This window comes from Myotis myotis, unplaced genomic scaffold (genome assembly GCF_014108235.1).
Source record: "Myotis myotis isolate mMyoMyo1 unplaced genomic scaffold, mMyoMyo1.p scaffold_m19_p_31, whole genome shotgun sequence".
NCBI classification, from domain to species: domain Eukaryota; kingdom Metazoa; phylum Chordata; class Mammalia; order Chiroptera; family Vespertilionidae; genus Myotis; species Myotis myotis.
This window is the reverse complement of record NW_023416337.1, coordinates 2,370,865-2,388,286: the sequence shown is the minus strand read 5'-3', so window position 1 is coordinate 2,388,286 and position 17,422 is coordinate 2,370,865. Positions and strand designations below refer to the sequence as shown.

At 52.6% G+C, this 17,422-nt stretch overlaps 1 protein-coding gene across 1 annotated transcript in view; it reads left to right on the top strand.

Moving 5' to 3' along the window:
• The first annotated feature begins 8,495 nt into the window (after positions 1 to 8,495).
• The window catches only part of ROR2 (receptor tyrosine kinase like orphan receptor 2), a 195,027-nt gene continuing 186,100 nt past the window's right edge, over positions 8,496 to 17,422 (top strand). Inside the window, exon 1 of the mRNA XM_036302401.1 lies at positions 8,496 to 8,841. Within this exon, the coding sequence (XP_036158294.1) occupies positions 8,754 to 8,841 (88 nt within the window). The 5' untranslated portion in view covers positions 8,496 to 8,753. The remainder of the gene's footprint in view (positions 8,842 to 17,422) is intronic.

Here is a 17,422-nt window from a genome sequence, read left to right as displayed (position 1 = left end):
TTTCGTGCACTGGGTCACTAGTTTTATAATAAATGGGAAGTAATTTGAAAGGGCTCTCTCCGGTCTGTGTTCATTGATTGCATCGTGTGAGTGTCCTGGGGCTGCCACAGGAAGGCCGCCGGGGGTGGCAGAAACAGCAATTGCTCTGCTTCCGGTGCCATTCCTACTGACCCTGTGTTGGCCAGCCCAGCCCCGCCCAGGTGCCAGGAAAGGTCTGCCCAGGCCTCCCTCCAGCAGGCTGTTGGTGTGGGCACCATCACTCCAGTCTTCTAGATGTGCTTCCTCTCTACATGCCCCACTTTCCCCTTTCGTCAGGGCACAGTCTCATGGATGAGGGACCACCTGACGACCTCATCTTAGTTTGGTCACCTCAAAAGACGATTCCCAAATAGGCCACATTCTCAGGTACCGGGGTTAGGACTTCAACACCCCTGGGGCGCCACCGTTCAGCCCCTAACCTACATCAAAGCCAGAGGGGCAGTTGTAAGGCAGGTCCTGCAGTCTCAGGCTGCCGGAGCGTGCCTGTGGAGCGTGCCCGTGGAGCGTGCCCGTGGCTGGATAGTTTTCTCTGCCTTTCAGAGACTGCGTCACGCAGGAGAGGGGCTGTCTGATAAGCCTGGCCGTTGAGGATCCATACAGGTAGAGCGTCTACATTTGCTTTTGAGAAATAAATTATGTTTAAAGGGAATTTTAAAGATACTATAGGGATGAAATATTGTTGTTGAACAAAATAGTTATCAACATTAGTATTTTAATCTAATAATCCTACCGTAGTAAACATGGTGATAAAAATACCTCTTTTTTTTCCCCAAAAAAAGAATCAACTATTATTTCTAACTGCTTTGTCAGGAAAAAGATTCTTACCACATGCGTGGTGTCGTGGGAAACTTTTGGATCTGCCCCTGGTTCCTGGCACAGAGCTCCTAAAACCCGTGTCTTTTTACTCATAACAAGCTCCTTGGAACCGTAGCTGTGTTTACCTGATGAGGAGACTCTTGAGGGCCCTCGGTAGCTTAGGAATGTGGACTGGTCACCCAAACACCAACCCATGTTTAGAGAGTTCAACATTCAGCTCCCATCCCCAGTGGCCATACCCCCCTCCCCCCAACGCTGACCTCCGGGGAAGGGGGCGGGGCTGAAGACTGAGCTCAGTCACCAATGGCCATAATTTAGTCACCCCTGCCTCTGCAGTGAGTGCCATCAAACCCCCTGCATGAAGGAGAACACGTGGAGGTGCTGGGAGGGTGTGCTCCCACAGGGGCATGAAGGTGCCATGCCCTCCATACCTTGCCCTATGCATCTCTTTTATTTGGTGTTCCTGAGTTGCATCCTTTATAACAAGCTGATAATAGTAAGTAAAGTGCTTTCCTGAGTTCTTTGAGCCATTCTTACAAATAGGAGGATTGTGGGAATTCCCGACTGGCATCTGATGGGAGTGTTGGGGATTGGATGCTTAACCAGTGGATCAGATGCTAACTTTGGGTAGTTAGTGTCAGGAGAGAATTAAATTGTGGGAGTCCCAGTTGCTCTTTGGAGAAGACACCACATATTTGCTGTCAGGGGAGGAAAAATCATCTCAAACTGAGTAAGGAGAGTAAGACAGAGCCTCCACTGGGCTGAGCCTGCTCCTGAGGCCCACCTGTCAGGTGGGAGCTGTCTTTGTACCAAACAATGAACCACAGAGGAAGACATTATTATCTGCCAGTGTCTCCCTGTTGCTCCCATTTCTTGGCATAACGATTGGAAAGCTAAATTAAAGTTTCTTTGTTATAGTGATTGCGCTCAAGCTTTATGGAGGCCTAAAGTTCACGGTTATTGGTGAAAACTGGAATCTTTGTTTCTTCAAACCTGAATCTAAATGTTTGGAAACAAGAAAGCCTATCTCAGCTGTTTGTAGACATAAATGGTTGGAGATAAAATATACAAAACCACTGTTGTGAATGGATGTGTAATTTCAGGATAAGCCTATGATGAAGTTCACTTAGCCATGTAAGCATGATATGGAGGAACGGCTAGCATCTACACTAATAAAAGACAAACATGCAAATTGACAGTACCTTCGCTATGCCTTAAGCCACGCCCACCAGCCAATCAGAGCGACTGTATGCAAATTAACCCAACCAAGATGGTGGCCAGCAGCCACGGAGCTGGAGCAAGCAGGAGGCTTGGTTGCCCCATTGGTGGAGGAAGCCAAGCTTCCCACCTGCCTCGGCGGCTCTGAGCTCCACTCAAAGCAACAAAGTTTCAATTATAGAAGATAAATAAACCCTAGATACCTGCTTTCAGCTGGCTGTGCCCACGGAGCTGGAGCGAGCAGGAGGCTGGGTTGCCCCTGGCGGTGGAGGAAGCCAAGCTTCCCTCCCGCCCGCCCTGGCTGGCTCTGAGCTCCACTGAAGACAACAAAGTTTCAATTATAGAAGGTAAATAAATCCCAGAATAAAAAAATAAAAAAGAAAAAAAGGAGAGGCTGGGAGCTTCCGTCGCCGGCGGGCTTGGCCAGCCTGAAAATGGCCCTCAGCCCCTCACCCAGAGTGGCCAGGCACCCCAGTGGGGACCCCCAACCCTAAAGAGGGTGTGGCCAGCCTGAAAACAGCCATAAGCCCCTCACCCAGGCTGGCCAAACCTCCATGGGTTGAGGGTCCCCACTGGGGGGGGGCTTGACCAGCCTGCAAACAACCATCAGCCCCTCACCCAGGCTGGCCAGGCACCCCAGTGGGGACCCCCACCCTGAAGGGGTGTGACCAGCTGCAAACACTCATCAGCCCCTCACCCAGGCTGGCCAGACACCCCAGCGGGACCCCCACCCTGATCTGGGACACCCTTCAGGGAAAACCAGCCGGCCCCCACCCATGCACCAGGCCTCCATCCTATATAATAGAAGGGTAATATGCAAACTGACCCTAACAGCAGAACAACTGGGAATGACTGGTCACTATGACACACACTGACCACCAGGGGTAGACGCTCAATGCAGGAGCTGCCCCCTGGTGGTCAGTGTGCTCCCACAGGGGTAGCTCTGCTCAGCCACAAGCCAGGCTGATGGCTGCCAGTACAGCGGTGGTGGCGGGAGCCTCCTGCCTCCTCAGCAGCGCTAAGGATGTCCAAATGCAGCTAGGCCTGCTCCCCGCTGGCAAGTGGACATCCCCCAAGTGCCCCCAGGCTGCCTGCCAGGTATGTCTGATTGCCAGCTTAGGCCCAATCCCCCGGGGAGTCCCAGACTGGGAGAGGGCACAGGCCGGGCTGAGGGACGCCCCCCCCACCCCCGCCCCAAGTGCCCAAATTTTTGTGCACCGGGCCTCTAGTTGTTTTATAAAGATTTGCTACACATTAGAAAGACTGCAGACTGGTACCTGACAAGACTTACTGTTTGCCCTAAACCAGAGTTCAGCACATTGCTTCCTCCCGCCCTTCCTTCCTTTATTAGCAATTATTCTGCTGCCACAGCTCCACACTGATGGGATTTGTCAGCCCCTTCCTTACAAAGCGTCAGATTAGCAGGGAAAATAGGCCCGCATCTAGTAACCCTGCCTCCCCCGGGTAAGGCTGTATTGTGATGTGCCTCCAGGTGGGGCTCTAGGCAGAGTCCACAGGGAGCCAGAGGACTTGGTGGGGTGAGGGCGACAGAGGACATGTCCCTGAGAGGTGACACTGAAGGAGTCATGGGGCTACCTCAGCGAAGGAGCCAGGCGAGCATGCTCCAAGCAGAAAGGGCTGCTGTGAAGAGGCCCCATGTGGAGGGAGCTTGCTGGAAAGGAGCAGGCCAGCATGGTGCAGGGGAGGGACCCGCTGGGCCTTGCTGCAGGGCTCCGTGCACATCCTCACCATGCAGCAGCTCTTGGAATGTTAGGGTTAGTCTTTTTTTGTTTTTAAATATATTTTTATTGGTTTCAGAAAGAAAGGGAGAGGGATAGAAAGATAGAAACATCAATGATGAGAATCATTGATTAGTTGCCTCCTGCCCGCCCCCTACTGGGGATCGAGACTGCAGCCCAGGCATGTGCCCTTGACCAGAAGTGAACCTGGGACCCTTCAGTCCGCAGGCCAATACTCTATATCATCTGAGCCAAACCGGCCAGGGCAAGATTGAGTCTTTAACTTAAGATACTAGCAAGCTGCTGGGCAACAACAAAGTTAGACTTGGGTTTGAAAGACATTTGTGTGGAGAACCGATTAGAGCTGGGTGATGGTAGCCATGGGGAGACACCTTACCAGGTGAGAGATGGTGTTATCCTGGGCTAGGGCCATGGCAATGGAGACAGAAAACATTAAGCAGAAAGCATCCAGAAAGCAAAACCAACAGGACGCGGTGTCGGAGTGGACATAGGGAGAGAGGGGCGGGTTGGAGGCGGGGCCTGGGTTTCCGGCTGGTGGAGCTACAGGGATGCAGTGCCCTTGGGTGAGGAAGGGAATTTCGGGAAAAGACTAACTTTGAGGCAGGGCTCATGGTAAATCACGTTTGTACAATTTGAGTTTGAGGTGCCATTGGGCCAGCCGAGTAGAAAGACCACGGAGATGATTGAGTGCGTAGGTCTGGAGGTCAGGCAGCAGGAGGGTTGGGGACATAAACTTCGGAGGTACGAGTGCAGCTATAGCTGTGAGCTGGAAAGAGATGTCTCAGTTGGAGGTCGTGGAGCCAGAAGGGAGGATGGCCTAGGACCACACCCTGCACAACTGGAGAGGCAGAGCGGAGAGGACAGGAGGGCAGGAGGGCAGGAGGGAGGGAGGGTGGGAGGGTGAGAGGGCGGGAGGGAGGGAGGGTGAGAGGGTGGGAGGAGGGAAGGGTGAGAGGGTGGGAAGAGGGAAGGGTGAGAGGGTGGGAGGGCAGGAGGGTGGGAGGGCAGGAGGGTGGGAGGGGGGAAGGGTGAGAGGGCGGAAGGGTGGGAGGGGGAAGGGTGGGAGAGCGGGAGGGGGAAGGGAGAGGGCAGGAGGGCAGGAGGGCAGGACGAGCACCTACAGAAGTCCAGAAGCCGTGGCGGAGTGGAGCCTGGCGTTCTGGTGCCTGGAGCTGAGGAGCATGCGAGCCTCAGGAGGAGGGCGGCAGAGAGGCTGTGTGGGAGAAAGCAGAGGTGCCTGTTGGGTTTCCTAGCCTGGGTCCCGCTGATCGTGGGGATTCAGGCCCAAAGCCAGATTGGCAGGAGGGTGCAGGGAAGGGATGGGGCCCTCTTGTTTGGCAAGTTGGCTTATTTACCTCATTTTGTCCTTGGAATTTTGTACCGCTTGCTGCTACTAGAGCAGAAGGGTTCCGTTCAGTTTAGGAGTTTCCTAACTAAAACCAACCAACCAACCAAACACACAAACAGAGCGGGAATCCCAGTGCACTGGTTGCGGGCACTGCCCACGAAGCCCAGTGGGCAGAAGGCTGAACTGTGCCTTCCACTGTCCAGACCAGCCTTGGACAAACTACGGCCCGCGGGACGGATCCGGCCCGTTTGAAATGAATAAAACTACAAAAAAAAAAGACCGTACCCTTTTATGTAATGATGTTTACTTTGAATTTATGTTAGTTCACACAAACACTCCATCCATGCTTTTGTTCCGGCCCTCCGGTCCAGTTTAAGAACCCATTGTGGCCCTCGAGTCAAAAAGTTTGCCCACCCCTGGTCCAGACAGTGGTGTTCAAATATTCCAGTCTTACTGGTGTTTTTGGCCTGATCTAGCATTTACTGAGAATCAAAAGGCACTAGCCATAAAAGAAAAAAATAGGTTGGACATTATCACAGTAAGAAGCTGTTGCTTTTGAAAAGACATTGTTAAAAAAACAAAAAGACAAGGAGACACTGGGAGAAATATTTCTGTATCTGTATCTATATCTATATGTACCGGAAACGAGCTTACGTCCAGAACATACAACGGACTCTTAAAACTCAAAAATAGGAAGATATTTTAACAGCCCAGTTAAAAGATGAGCAGAAGGTTGAAATAGACGTTTCAGTCAAGAAGGCATAGGAATGCGGAGGGGCTGCTCCTTGGAGGCCCAGGATCCTTTGGCCCCTCCCACTGGCCCATCACAGCACCTGGAATGCTTTCCCCAGGTATCCGTATGGCCCCTGAGTCCGGTCCTCACGGAGTGCGTGGCTGCTCCTGTCACTCTCGTGGGCACTCTCCATGCCCATTGTCTCCCCTCTTGCCTGTCCTGAGGACACGTGGCTGTGCTTCCTGTTGGTGGGAGGGTAGTCAGCCTCCTATACGCACACCCTGTGTCCTTCCCTCCCACAGGACCAGCGTCGACCTGTGAAACCAACAGGATCCTGCAGAAATGACTGCCGATGTCCAAGGCTAACTTCCAGGACACTGCAGCTTCTGCCCGGCTCTCGCTCTGGGAAGCCAGCTGCCGGTTGTTGTGAGGATGTTCAGGGAGCCCTGTAGGGGGTCAGGTGGCCTGCCCACACCCAACACTAACTCGCCAGGCATGTGCACAGGTTGCCCTGTGAAGATCCTCCTGCCCCAGGCAGACCTTGAGCCAGAGGTGCCCAGCTAAGCCTCTCCTGAATTCTTGATCCGCAAAAACGACCTGTGTGACATAAGAAATGTTTACTGTTTTAGCTGTTAGGTCTGAGGTGTTTGTTATGCGGCAATGCCGAACTGATGCATGTGGGAAGGAGTAAGTAGCTCCCATGTGGCGAAGCCACATTCTACCAACTACTTACAAAGAGCTTATTTTGATGCCTGCCATTTATAAGGTTAAATATATTGTGTTTATCCCTCAGTTCTGAACCTGCAGGCAGGGGAGGAAGATGGGGGTGAGGAGAGACAGGGAGAACAGGTTGGAGTTATAGGGGAGATTCTGGGGAAAGAGAAATGCTGAAAAGATAATTTTTAAGGAGCTTTAAGGAATCATGTGTGATATAACCCACATTTCTGACCCCACCCAAGAAACTGTCAGCAAAATGCATGCTGCTGTTCAAACTTTCAGTGGGGTTTGTGGGGAACACAGTCAGATGGAAATTGCATACAGATGAGGGCTGAGCGCCATTGCATCATTTCCCCAAGTTCACACCAAGGAGGGGGGCAGGGCTGCGCCCAGGTCCTGGAACTGCGGTCTCCAGCTGTGGCGGCGGAAGCGGAGGAGCGCAGCTCAGCTGGACGGATACAGCGCACAGCGCACAAACTCAGAGGACCTCCTCTGCTCCCGTCTGGACTCACTAGATCCAAGATGGAGGAGTCTGGAACTAAGTGCTTCAAGACCAACTTTTAAAGCCTTGTTTATCCTTCAGGGGTCCTTGAGGGCCCCTTTGGAGAGAAAACCCAAAGATAAACCCCTGGCAGTCCGAAAACAACACTGGGAGTGCAGTCCCTCCGCCCCCTCTCATTGGGTCGGGCACCAACAGTGGCCGAAGGAGCCTGTGTGGTGAGGCTGGGGCCAAGGCAGCTGGATAATGATTGCACCGTCTTCTCCCATCCTCCCCGACCCCCTGCTGCCCCGGCCAGCGATGGTCAGTCCCTCCTCCAACCTGCATGAGGAACGAGAAGTGTGCGGGATGTTCCCCCAAACAGACTCAGCAAAGACAGCGAGAGGCCTAACTCATCAGGGGCAACCTCAGCCTTGTCCTCAGACCTTAGCGACAGCGTTTTCATTTCCTGCCACGTGTGAGGGAGGCGGAGGGGCAATTCCAGGGGTGCACACTCAGGGGTCTCCCTAATACACCCCAACTAACAGGAAACGGTGCTTGAGCAAAAACGCCAAACAAACTGCTTTATGGTCAGTTAGAAGATAAATCTCACACAACAAATAACAGACGCTGGAGTTTCCAAATCCTTTCTCCAAGAGAGCAAAAACAAAGGAAATTCCTAAGCTACTCACTGTAGGGACAGGCCTTCCAATTTCAGGCCTTTGCATGTGTTAAGCAAAACCAAGAATAAGCAAGAAAATATGCCATTTGAATTGCGTTCAAAATGTTTTTTACAAGTGAAGCAAATTACTTTTGCATGTTCTGGGGCTCTGCAGAGAACAGTGTTCTGCCTTTAATGAGTAAAATCACACAGTTGGCGTTTAACAGTGAACCAAAAGTTGTGGTGGCTTCAGATGGCATCGCGCTCCCGGGGCCTCTCCACGCAGCCCCACCCCAGCAGTTTCGGAGCTTTCTGGAGGGACACGGTGGTCCCCAAGGGCGCCGGCGGCTCCTCCATTTCCTCGGACCTTTCCCTTCCCCAAAGCCCTCGCTTCGGCGGTGCCCGCGCCGCTGGGTGCTGGGACTGGGGGGCTCTGAGTGGCCTCCCGGGGAGCTGGCGGGACGTAGTGTCGTTCTGACCTACTGCCTTCTGACCAGGGCCCTGGGCTCCCGCACCCTGCACGTGGGTGCGGCGGGACGTCCCAGGCGCCACCTTTGCGGCCCGGCGTCCCGAGGCGCAGGCCCGAGGGCGGGAGCGGGAGGCAAGTCCCCGGACGAGCGGCGCCCCGGGTCCGGGCCCCCAGCTTCCCGCGCGCCACGCCAGCCGCCGGCGCGTCCCTCCGGCAGGGGGCGCCTGCCGGGCCTCGCTCTGCCCATCGGGGCGGGCGAGCGGGGACCCTGCCTCCTGCGCGCCCGCGGTCCGCCCCTCGCGCTCGTCCCGGCGGCCGGACTGCCCAGCCCGCGTCCCCGAGTCCTGCCGTCCGCCCGCGCCGCGCCCGGAGAGGAGGCGACCACGAGTTCCTCGAAAGGGACCATCTTGCGAAAAGCCCCGGAGAAAGGCCACGGACGCGCGGCCGACAGGGGTGGTGGCTCCCGGCCCCCCGCGCCGCGCCGGCCCCCCGCCCGGCCCCCACTGCCCGCGGCATGGCCCGGGGCCCGGCGCTGCCGCTGCTGTGCGCCCCGGCCGTCTGGGCGGCCACCGCGCTCCTGCTCCTCGCGCCCCGGACCGCAGGTAGGACCGTGCGCCGCCGGGCTCCTGGCTGAGCCCGTCCCTTCCGCTCCCGGGCCCGCCCGCCGCCCGCCCGCCGCCCGCCGCCCGCCGCCCGGGTGCTTTCCACTCGGCGCGCCCCGGGCCGGCGGAGTGTTTCCAGAGGCCGGCGGCGCCGCGGGGAGCCCTTCGCCCGGTTTCCAAGGGTCGAGAGTGGGAACGCGGCCCGGCCCGGGCCCTCAGACGTGGCCCGTGCTTCTCCGGACTGACTCGGCCTCTTCCCCGAGGTTCTCCCCGCGCCCCGGGAAGCGGGCTCCCGACCCCGCCGCTCGGTTGAGCGGGGCTTCGGCTTCCCCTTTTGTTGGCCCCTTCCCCTCCCCCACCGCCGGGAGGTGGCCGAGGCGGCGCGTCCTGTGCTGGGGGGGTCGGCGGCCCCTGGGTGGTCTCGGACCACCTTCGGGCCTCACCCAGGATCCGGGACGAGGCGCACAGCTGGAGGGACCGGCCCGGCTCCCGGGAGGCACTGTCCTCAAGGGGCACCCACTGTCCCGGGAGGCCCCGCGGGAGCTCCGCGGCGCGTCGGACCTGCCCCGAGTTCACCGGGGCTGGAGGGAGCGGCCTGGGTGCCGGAGGGGGAGGTGCGCTCGCTCTTGCCGTCCAGACCCAGGGAGCACCCGGCCTCTGCACCGCGCGGCCGGATGCGGGGTATCCTGCCGGCCTGGGGCAGGCGCAGTGCTCCGGGTCGGAGGTTTGCAAGCTGAAGTTCGCTTTAAGTCCTAAAATCTGAGCCGCCTCCTTACACGCAAGTAGGTCTCAGGGTCGCCCACCGCACTCTTGGTGCCCCACCCCGCATTCCTCCGCGCGGGCGAGAATCCGGGGACCCCGCCGTGTGGGGCTCGGCTCCTCCCGCGCCTGCTGCGCGCCCGGGGCCAGTCCCCCGACAGGCGTGCTGGGCAGCCTCCCGGGCGTGTGGGCCGGAGCAGATGCCGACTCCGTCGGACACGCCTGGTCCCTGGACGGGCGAAGCGGGTGCGGTAACGTTGCGGTCTCTCAAAGATCCCCGCTCGCGGCGCGCGGTGAACTGGTGAGTAACGCGCTCCATTCGCAGTTTGAGGCTCAGACATCCCTGTGCCCGCCAGGACGCTTCTCCCTTTCGAGTGGGGGGTTCCTTTGCGGCGCTGCTGGGTGGGTGTGGGTGTGGGTGTGGGTGTGGGAGTGGGACCGACTCCGGGACGCCAGGTGCGGGGCGTGGGACGCCAGGGGGCGGGAGTGTGCGGGGCGGGGGGCTTTCGTTGCTTTTTCGGGGGCGGGTGCGGGCTCAGGGCTGGAGGGGGGCGTGTGGGAAAGGGCGATGAGGCTGCTGCTTACATCAAAGTTGTAACTAGAACAGGAAAGTGGCTTGCGTTTCGGGCGCCGTGGTTTCCTCGTTTCCAGTTGAGTTTAAGAAATCTCTGAGGAACGAAGCAATCCTGTGTCATTTTCGCTAACTTTTGAATCCTGTGTGGAGGCAATTTTATTTTTCCAGTAATATAATAGTAGGCTCTCTTGGGGGAGGGAATAGGAAAGCTTAAACAGCTTTCTCTCCTGGAATTAGCTGAAAATTCAAAGAATATGGTCATATTCAAAATATGAATCAGTTTTACGATTACAGGAGATTTGGGTTTTTGGCATCTTTTCTGTGACGATGAATCCATGTAATTTGAGTGTGTTTTGTACACGAAAAGTAAGTTACTGTGTAAGAACATTGAAAGGTTATGTGAAAAGGATTTAGAAGTTCTTTTCTCCCTTTCCATGGAAGGCTCTGCTCCAAGGAGACAAATCCCTGACTGGGGACTGTGCTCCCCGCTTCGGTGGATGAGCTGGGAGGGGGGTTTCGGGGTCGCCCTCTCCCCATTTGACAGTGAAGTGTTTACTTCTGGCCCGGATCCCTGGCGTGATGGTCATAATAAACAATGATAGTGACCCACTTGGAAGTAAATGAAAACATCTTGAATAAGAAAGACTTCGTGGAGAAAGAACAGTTTTTATGTATGCAGCAAGGCAACATGTTTTTCTTATTATGGCTGTGTACCAAGCGAAGAAGCAGCGCGCGTTGGAAATGTTTCAGTGTTTAATGGTGAGAGCGAGTTTAACCCTCACGTCTACTGGATAAAGAATGCCATCCTGAGGCTGAGCACTGCCCATCTGTGCGACATCCGGTCTAAGCTCTCGGCCCAGCAGCGGGTGACTGGAGGGGGCTGGTGGGGCTGAACTTTGCATGCAAAAAGCAACGTCGGCCCAGAAGTGCTCATTTACGGGGTAGGTTTTGGTGACAGTGACCTGCAGATTTAGGAGGCACCCTGGAGTAACACTTCTGTTTTTATTGGTAAACCCTCCTATTGTTTGGTTAAAGGGCAGCTCTAATTGGTACTTGTAAGTCATTGTTTGTTAGGGTGTGACTTGCCTTGTTTTACCCTCGGAGACAGGTAAGCCTGGCAGAGTTGGAATTTTCCCCTGACCTTTTTTGGGGGAATCTTTTCCCTGACATCAATGGAATGAAAATGCCGGAGTAGGGGAACAGCCTGTCTGACAGGGAGGGAAGATGAATCCCCTAAAGCCAGGTTTCAGCGGGAGAAGTGGCACTCCTTTAAAATGCATTCCAGGGGAGGCCAGGATGTGGAAAATCATCATTATCATTGGAATGGAACTGGGTGTGAAAGGCTGGGCCTCCTCTGCAGAGCCCGCACCAGTCTGATTAGGCACAGGAAATTTGTGTGCTGTAGTGCTGCCCCGGGGAGCTCTAATTACACTAATTCCAAGTGTAGTCAGGGCAAAGAAAGTGGGCTACGAAGTGTTACCCCTCCCCCCAGGTTCATCACCGTCTTCCAATGCCCGCGGTCTTTTGGTGTTTATCTGGTCCGTTTCCTGGGAACCTGGAGGGGGCTTGTGCCCCACCCCCAAGCTGGTGGTTACCACGTGGAGAAGGGCTGGACTAAGGTGGGTTTACCTGCTGTGGCTCCAGCAGGAGGGGTGCCTTACAGGCCGTGACTGTGCCTGGTGAAGAGAGTTAAGATGTTAACTCGAGGCATTAAGGTGTCTCCTTTTTTGGAGACGGAAGTGACCACCAGTGGATCCCTTGAATACCATGCCCGAGAGGTTTCAGAGTGCGGGGGCAGCACTTTGCAGAGGGCGCATTCGGTGCGGTGAAGTCCACGTTTTGTGTGGCCAATAGCATTTTCATGAAGGGCTCTTTGGGCTGAAAGGACTAGTTCTGGAAACCGCTTCCCAGGGAGCCTTCCTGGGGCCTTGGTTTCGGTGGTTTGATGGCAGCACTGCGCCAGAGTCAGCTCAGCACACAGTGAGGGCAGCTGGAGTTTTGAAGTGGAAATCAGAGCAAAACAAGGAGCGTGGCCCGTGAATTACGGCCGCACCGACTGGTTTGCACCAGCCTCCTCCTCCCAGTGTGTATGCAGTTGGTTTGATGGAGCGGTTTGCCAAACTGGAAATAAGGGTGAGATGGCGCTGGTTCAATGTGCATTTGTCATAAAATATGTCTGGGGTGTGATCTGCTTACAATCATATTAACAGAGTGGCCAAGGAATTGCTGAACAGTGCTGGAAGATTTCTGAAAGCTTTTCAGAAATTGGGAATTGTGTTGGTGTGGTTAGCTCCGTTGTTGGGATTTCTGGCTTTTTTTTTTTTTGTAACTTTTATCTCTGAAAGAATAAAAATATTCGAAGCCAAAGGGAAGGAAATAATTACAGAAAAATCTAGCCTAATTGGAATGAGTGGCTTATCCTCTACGAAGTCTTCCGTTCCAGTGGGAGGTAGTGTGTGTCTGTGTCGTTGGAATGAGCTTCAGTAAGCACCCTGCCAAGCTTGAGATGTTATCTGGGGAGAAGTATCTGCTTTTTCAAGTCCCCGGGAGTGGGGGAGGGTTTCCCCAACCCTTAAATGCTCCCTCACTATGGTTTCCACACCCCCTCCTCCTGGAGGGCCAGCTAACCAGCCTGCAGCTAACTTGTAGAAGTCCTCCCTGCAGACTTGTGCGGTGGACTGTGGCCGCCACCAGGCACATATAGCTGTTTAGGTTAAAGTTAATTAAGCTGAACGAACTAGTTGCATTTCTTTAGTTGCCACCAGGCACATATAGCTGTTTAGGTTAAAGTTAATTAAGCTGAACGAACTAGTTGCATTTCTTTAGTTGCCTGTGGCAGTTGGCTGACATCGCTGCAGAAGCTCTGTCCGCCACCACTCTTGTCACTGTTGCTTCAGGGACATCTCCCAAAATTGGGAGCAAGGAGGGACTTCCCGATGTTTGCTTAGAGTTTTGTTTGTTGATTGTGGGAGATTTGAAGGAAAAAATGAACTGGATTAACTCCGATCTGTGGAACCAGAGGGCCCTGCCGGTGTGATGACCAAGGCCAGGAAACCAGAGCTATAGGGAATGAGTAGGGCTTGGGGGTCCCTGAGGAACTGGGTGGGGACAGAGGAGTTCCATCTAGAATGTGAGCAGCCACAAATGGCACTCTAGAGGGAGCAGGCAGGGAGTGAGGAAGCTTCCGGCACAATTTCTGGGTCACATCCCACCGTGGTAAAGTCCGCCTTGTAGCCCTGTCAATCATAGAGTGTTATTTTGTGTTTTTGACACGTATAGAACATTGGGAAATAACATTTGGAAATTGGGAATTTTCTTTCTGACAGTGAAATAGCACCCAGATCACCATATCATCAACTTTTATAACATGGGGCTGGTTTCCAGAGCAATTTAAAATAGTGAAAAATCGAGCACCACAATAATTCTATAGGAAGAGATGGTGACCAGGTGCGTGCTTGTCTTAAAGAAGTGAGGGGTGGGCGGAGGACAGGATTGGAGAGATGGCTGGTGGTGCATCTGCTTATTTTTAAAAAAGAAACATAAAGGAGAAACCAGAAAGTGACGTCAATACTCATCTTCATTAATGCATATGCATGATATACATTATTAGGTATATGCATAAGTAGATCCTGCTAACCACTTTTAAGTGTACAACGCAGTGGCATTCAGTGTATTCGCATTGTTCTGCCACCATCACCACAACCGTCTCCAGCACTTTTCTCTTCTTCCCAAACTGAAACTGTCCCCGTTAAACACGAATTCCTAGTCCCTCTCCCCTGACCCAAGGCCCCCCCCGCCCCCCGCCGCCATTTCTGTCTGTGTGAGTTTGACTACTCTGGGCACCTCAGATAGAGTGGAGTCACACTGTATTTGTTCATTTGTGCCTGGCTTTCCCTTAGCATAGTGTTTCCAGGGTTCATCTATGCTGTAGCATGTGTCAGTCCTTAACTTGTTAAAGGCTGAATAGTATTCCATTGTGTACGTACACACATCTCTCACACACCATATATGTAGCACATTTTGTTTTTCCATCTGTTGGCAGATGTTTGGATCGTTTCCACCTTTTGGGTATTGTGAGTAATGCTGTTATAAGGTGTCTGTTTGAATCCTGCTTTCAGTCTTTTCGGTATATACACAGAAGTAAAATTGCTGGATTATATGGTAATTCTATTTTTAATTTTTTAAAAATATATTTTATTGATTTTTTACGGAGAGGAAGGGAGAGAGAAACATCAACCAGCCTCCTCCTGCACACCCCCCACTGGGGATGTGCCTGCAACCAAGGTACATGCCCTTGACCGGAATTGAACCCGGGACCCTTGAGTCTGCAGGCTGATGCTCTATCCACTGAGCCAAACCGATCAGGGCTGTTTTTAATTTTTTGAGGAGCCACTATACTGCCAACACTTGTTATTTTCTGTTTTATTGATAACAGCCACAGTGAGTGTGAGGTGCTATCTCATTGTGGTTTTGATTTGCATTTCTTTAGTGACGAGTGATGTTGAGCATATTTTTGCATCAGCTGTATGTATTTCATGACCAACTATATATATAAAAGTCTAAGCAACCATTATGACCAAACAACCGGAACGACTGGAATGACTGGAGGGATCAGACGACTGGCTGGTAGCTATGATGCGCACTGACCCAGACCTTACTGCTGGGGCCCTGACAGCCCCGCATCTGGTTCACCCGCCCCCGGACCCAGACAGAAGGGAGGAGGGAGCCTGATTCCTTAGGGAAGTGGCTGTTGGTTAGCTTGCTGTTGGGGCCACCCTCCTGCGGTCCCTCCCTGTGGCAGGCTGACCGCACCTGATCAGCCTCGATTGCTGGCTAGGCCGAGGGACCCCACCCATGCAAGAATTCGTACACCAGGCCTCTAGTTTGTATATATTCTTGGAGAAGTGTCTCCAGATCCTTTGCCCATTTTTAAATCAGATATTTTTGGTTGAGTTATAGGACTTCTATATATTCTGGATATTAACTCCTTATTAGATAAATGATTTGTACATATTTTCTGTGGGCTGCTTTTCTACTCTGTTGATAATGTCCTTTGATGCACAAAAAGTATTTAATTTTAATGAATCCAATTTATCTATTATTTTCTTGTTTTATCTGTGCTTTTGGTGTCACATCCAAGAAATAATTACTGAGTCCAAACTCATGAAGTGTCCCCCCCGCCCTCCCCCCCATGTTTTCTTCTAAAAGTTTCATAGTTTTAGCTCTTGTGTTTAGGTCCTTAGTTTATTTTGAGTTAATTTTTGTATATGGTGTTAGGTAAGGACCCTACTTCATTCTTTTGCATGTGGATGTCCAGTTTTCCCAGCATCCTTTGTTGAAAAGACTGTTCTCTCTTCCTTGTCTTGTTTCAGCACCTTTGTCATTTGCCACAGATGTACCGTTTATCCGTGGGCTCGCCATTGCATTGGTCTGTGTGTCTGTCCTTATGCCACTTTTTTGATTACTGTAGCTTTGTGAGGTATGTTTTGAAATCAGAAGTTTGAATCCTTCAACTTTTTCTTTTTCTAGGTTGTTTTGACTATTTGGGAGCCCTTAAAACGCCATATGAATGTTAGGGAGGATTTTCTATATCTGCAGAAATGTCATTGGGATTTTGGTAAGGATGGCACTGAACCCGTCGATGGCTTTGCATAGTACGGGCATCTTCACAAGTCTTCTCGCCCACAAACATGGATGTCTGTGCATTTAGATCTTTAATTTCTCTCAGTGTTTTGTAGTTTTCAGTGTACAGATCTCTCACCCACTTCATTAGATTTGTTCCTAGGTATATTTTTCTTTTTGATGTTATTGTGAGTGGAAATGTTTTCTCAATTTCCTTTTCAGATTGTTCTTTGTTAACGTATAGCAAGCAATGCAACGGATTTATTTTGTTTTTAATTAACAGGTCTGGCTAGGAAAGAATTCAAAGCCAAGGCCCAAACTGTAAGAGGACATTTACTGGGCAAATCACAGAGATATAAAAAAAGTAATTCATGCCAGAACCGGTTTGGCTCAGTGGATAGAGCATCGGCCTGCGGACTGAAGGGTCCCGGGCTCGATTCCGGTCAAGGGCATGTACCTGGGTTGCGGGCACATCCCCAGTAGGGAGTGTGCAGGAGGCAGCTGATCGATGTTTCTCTCTCATCGATGTTTCTAACTCTCTATCTCTCTCCCTTCCTCTCTGTAGAAAATCAATAAAATATATTAAAAAAAAAAGTAATTCATAAAAGAAGTGGGCTTAGGAAACAGGTCATAGGGGTAAAAGAAGGGTCCTAGGAGCCTGAGAATGAGGAAGCTAATGGTAACTGCAGAAGCAGACTCTCGTGGTTAGCGGTCGCCGACCGGTGGTCCGTGGAGCACTGGTGGTCCGTGAAGTCCGAAAGGTTGGCGACCACTGCTCATGGTGACACAAACCAGCAAACCTAGGTGGAGGTGCTTCTTCCCCCTCCCCTTTCCCCCTCCCCTTTCCCCCTCCCCCTTGCCCCCTCCCCCCTCCCTCTTCCCTTTCCTTAGAATATGTTGATTTTAGAGGGAAGAGAGAGAGAGATTGAGAGGGAGAGAGGGAGAGAGGGGGGAGAGAGGGAGAGAGGGAGGGAGAGAGAGAGAGATTGAGAGGGAGAGAGGGGGGAGAGAGGGAGAGAGGGAGGGAGAGAGAGAGAGAGAGAAACATTGATGTGAGAGAAACATTGATCAGCTGGATTGAACCTACAATTTAGGTATGTGTGAGGAAATACCTGTCTGAATTCAAAGGATGGTCTTGGAGACAGAAAATATGGCAAAAATGAGACTTTTAATAATATAGTCTCGAGAATGGGTGTCTTTGGTGACAGGCACAAGGTGATTTTATCCTATTAGGTAGCAAGGCGATATTTATCCTATTGCCTGTGAGTCCCTCCTATAGTTCCTCATTGGCCAAGTACTGTGGAGTTTACAGCCTATCCCAACGACACCTAGGTCTTGTTGTCTCCTGTTGGGTTATTTAAAAAAAATGGGCTGAGGCTTTTTCTAGTTGCCTCCATCTCCCTTTGTGCAGAGTGGGATTCCAGGGGGCCTGTGCTCCATCGAGGACTCGCCGATGGCATCATTGGAGCCTCTGGTAAAACTGCATGTGGACGCATGTTATGCAAAAGCGTCTCCAAGTTTACGCTCCCGCGTGTATTCTTTGCACAGAGGTTCTGCTGAGCAGGTTCTTGCTCTTAGGAAGTGCTCCCAGGTGTTCCGGGGGAAGGGCGTGACCTCTGCAGTCTC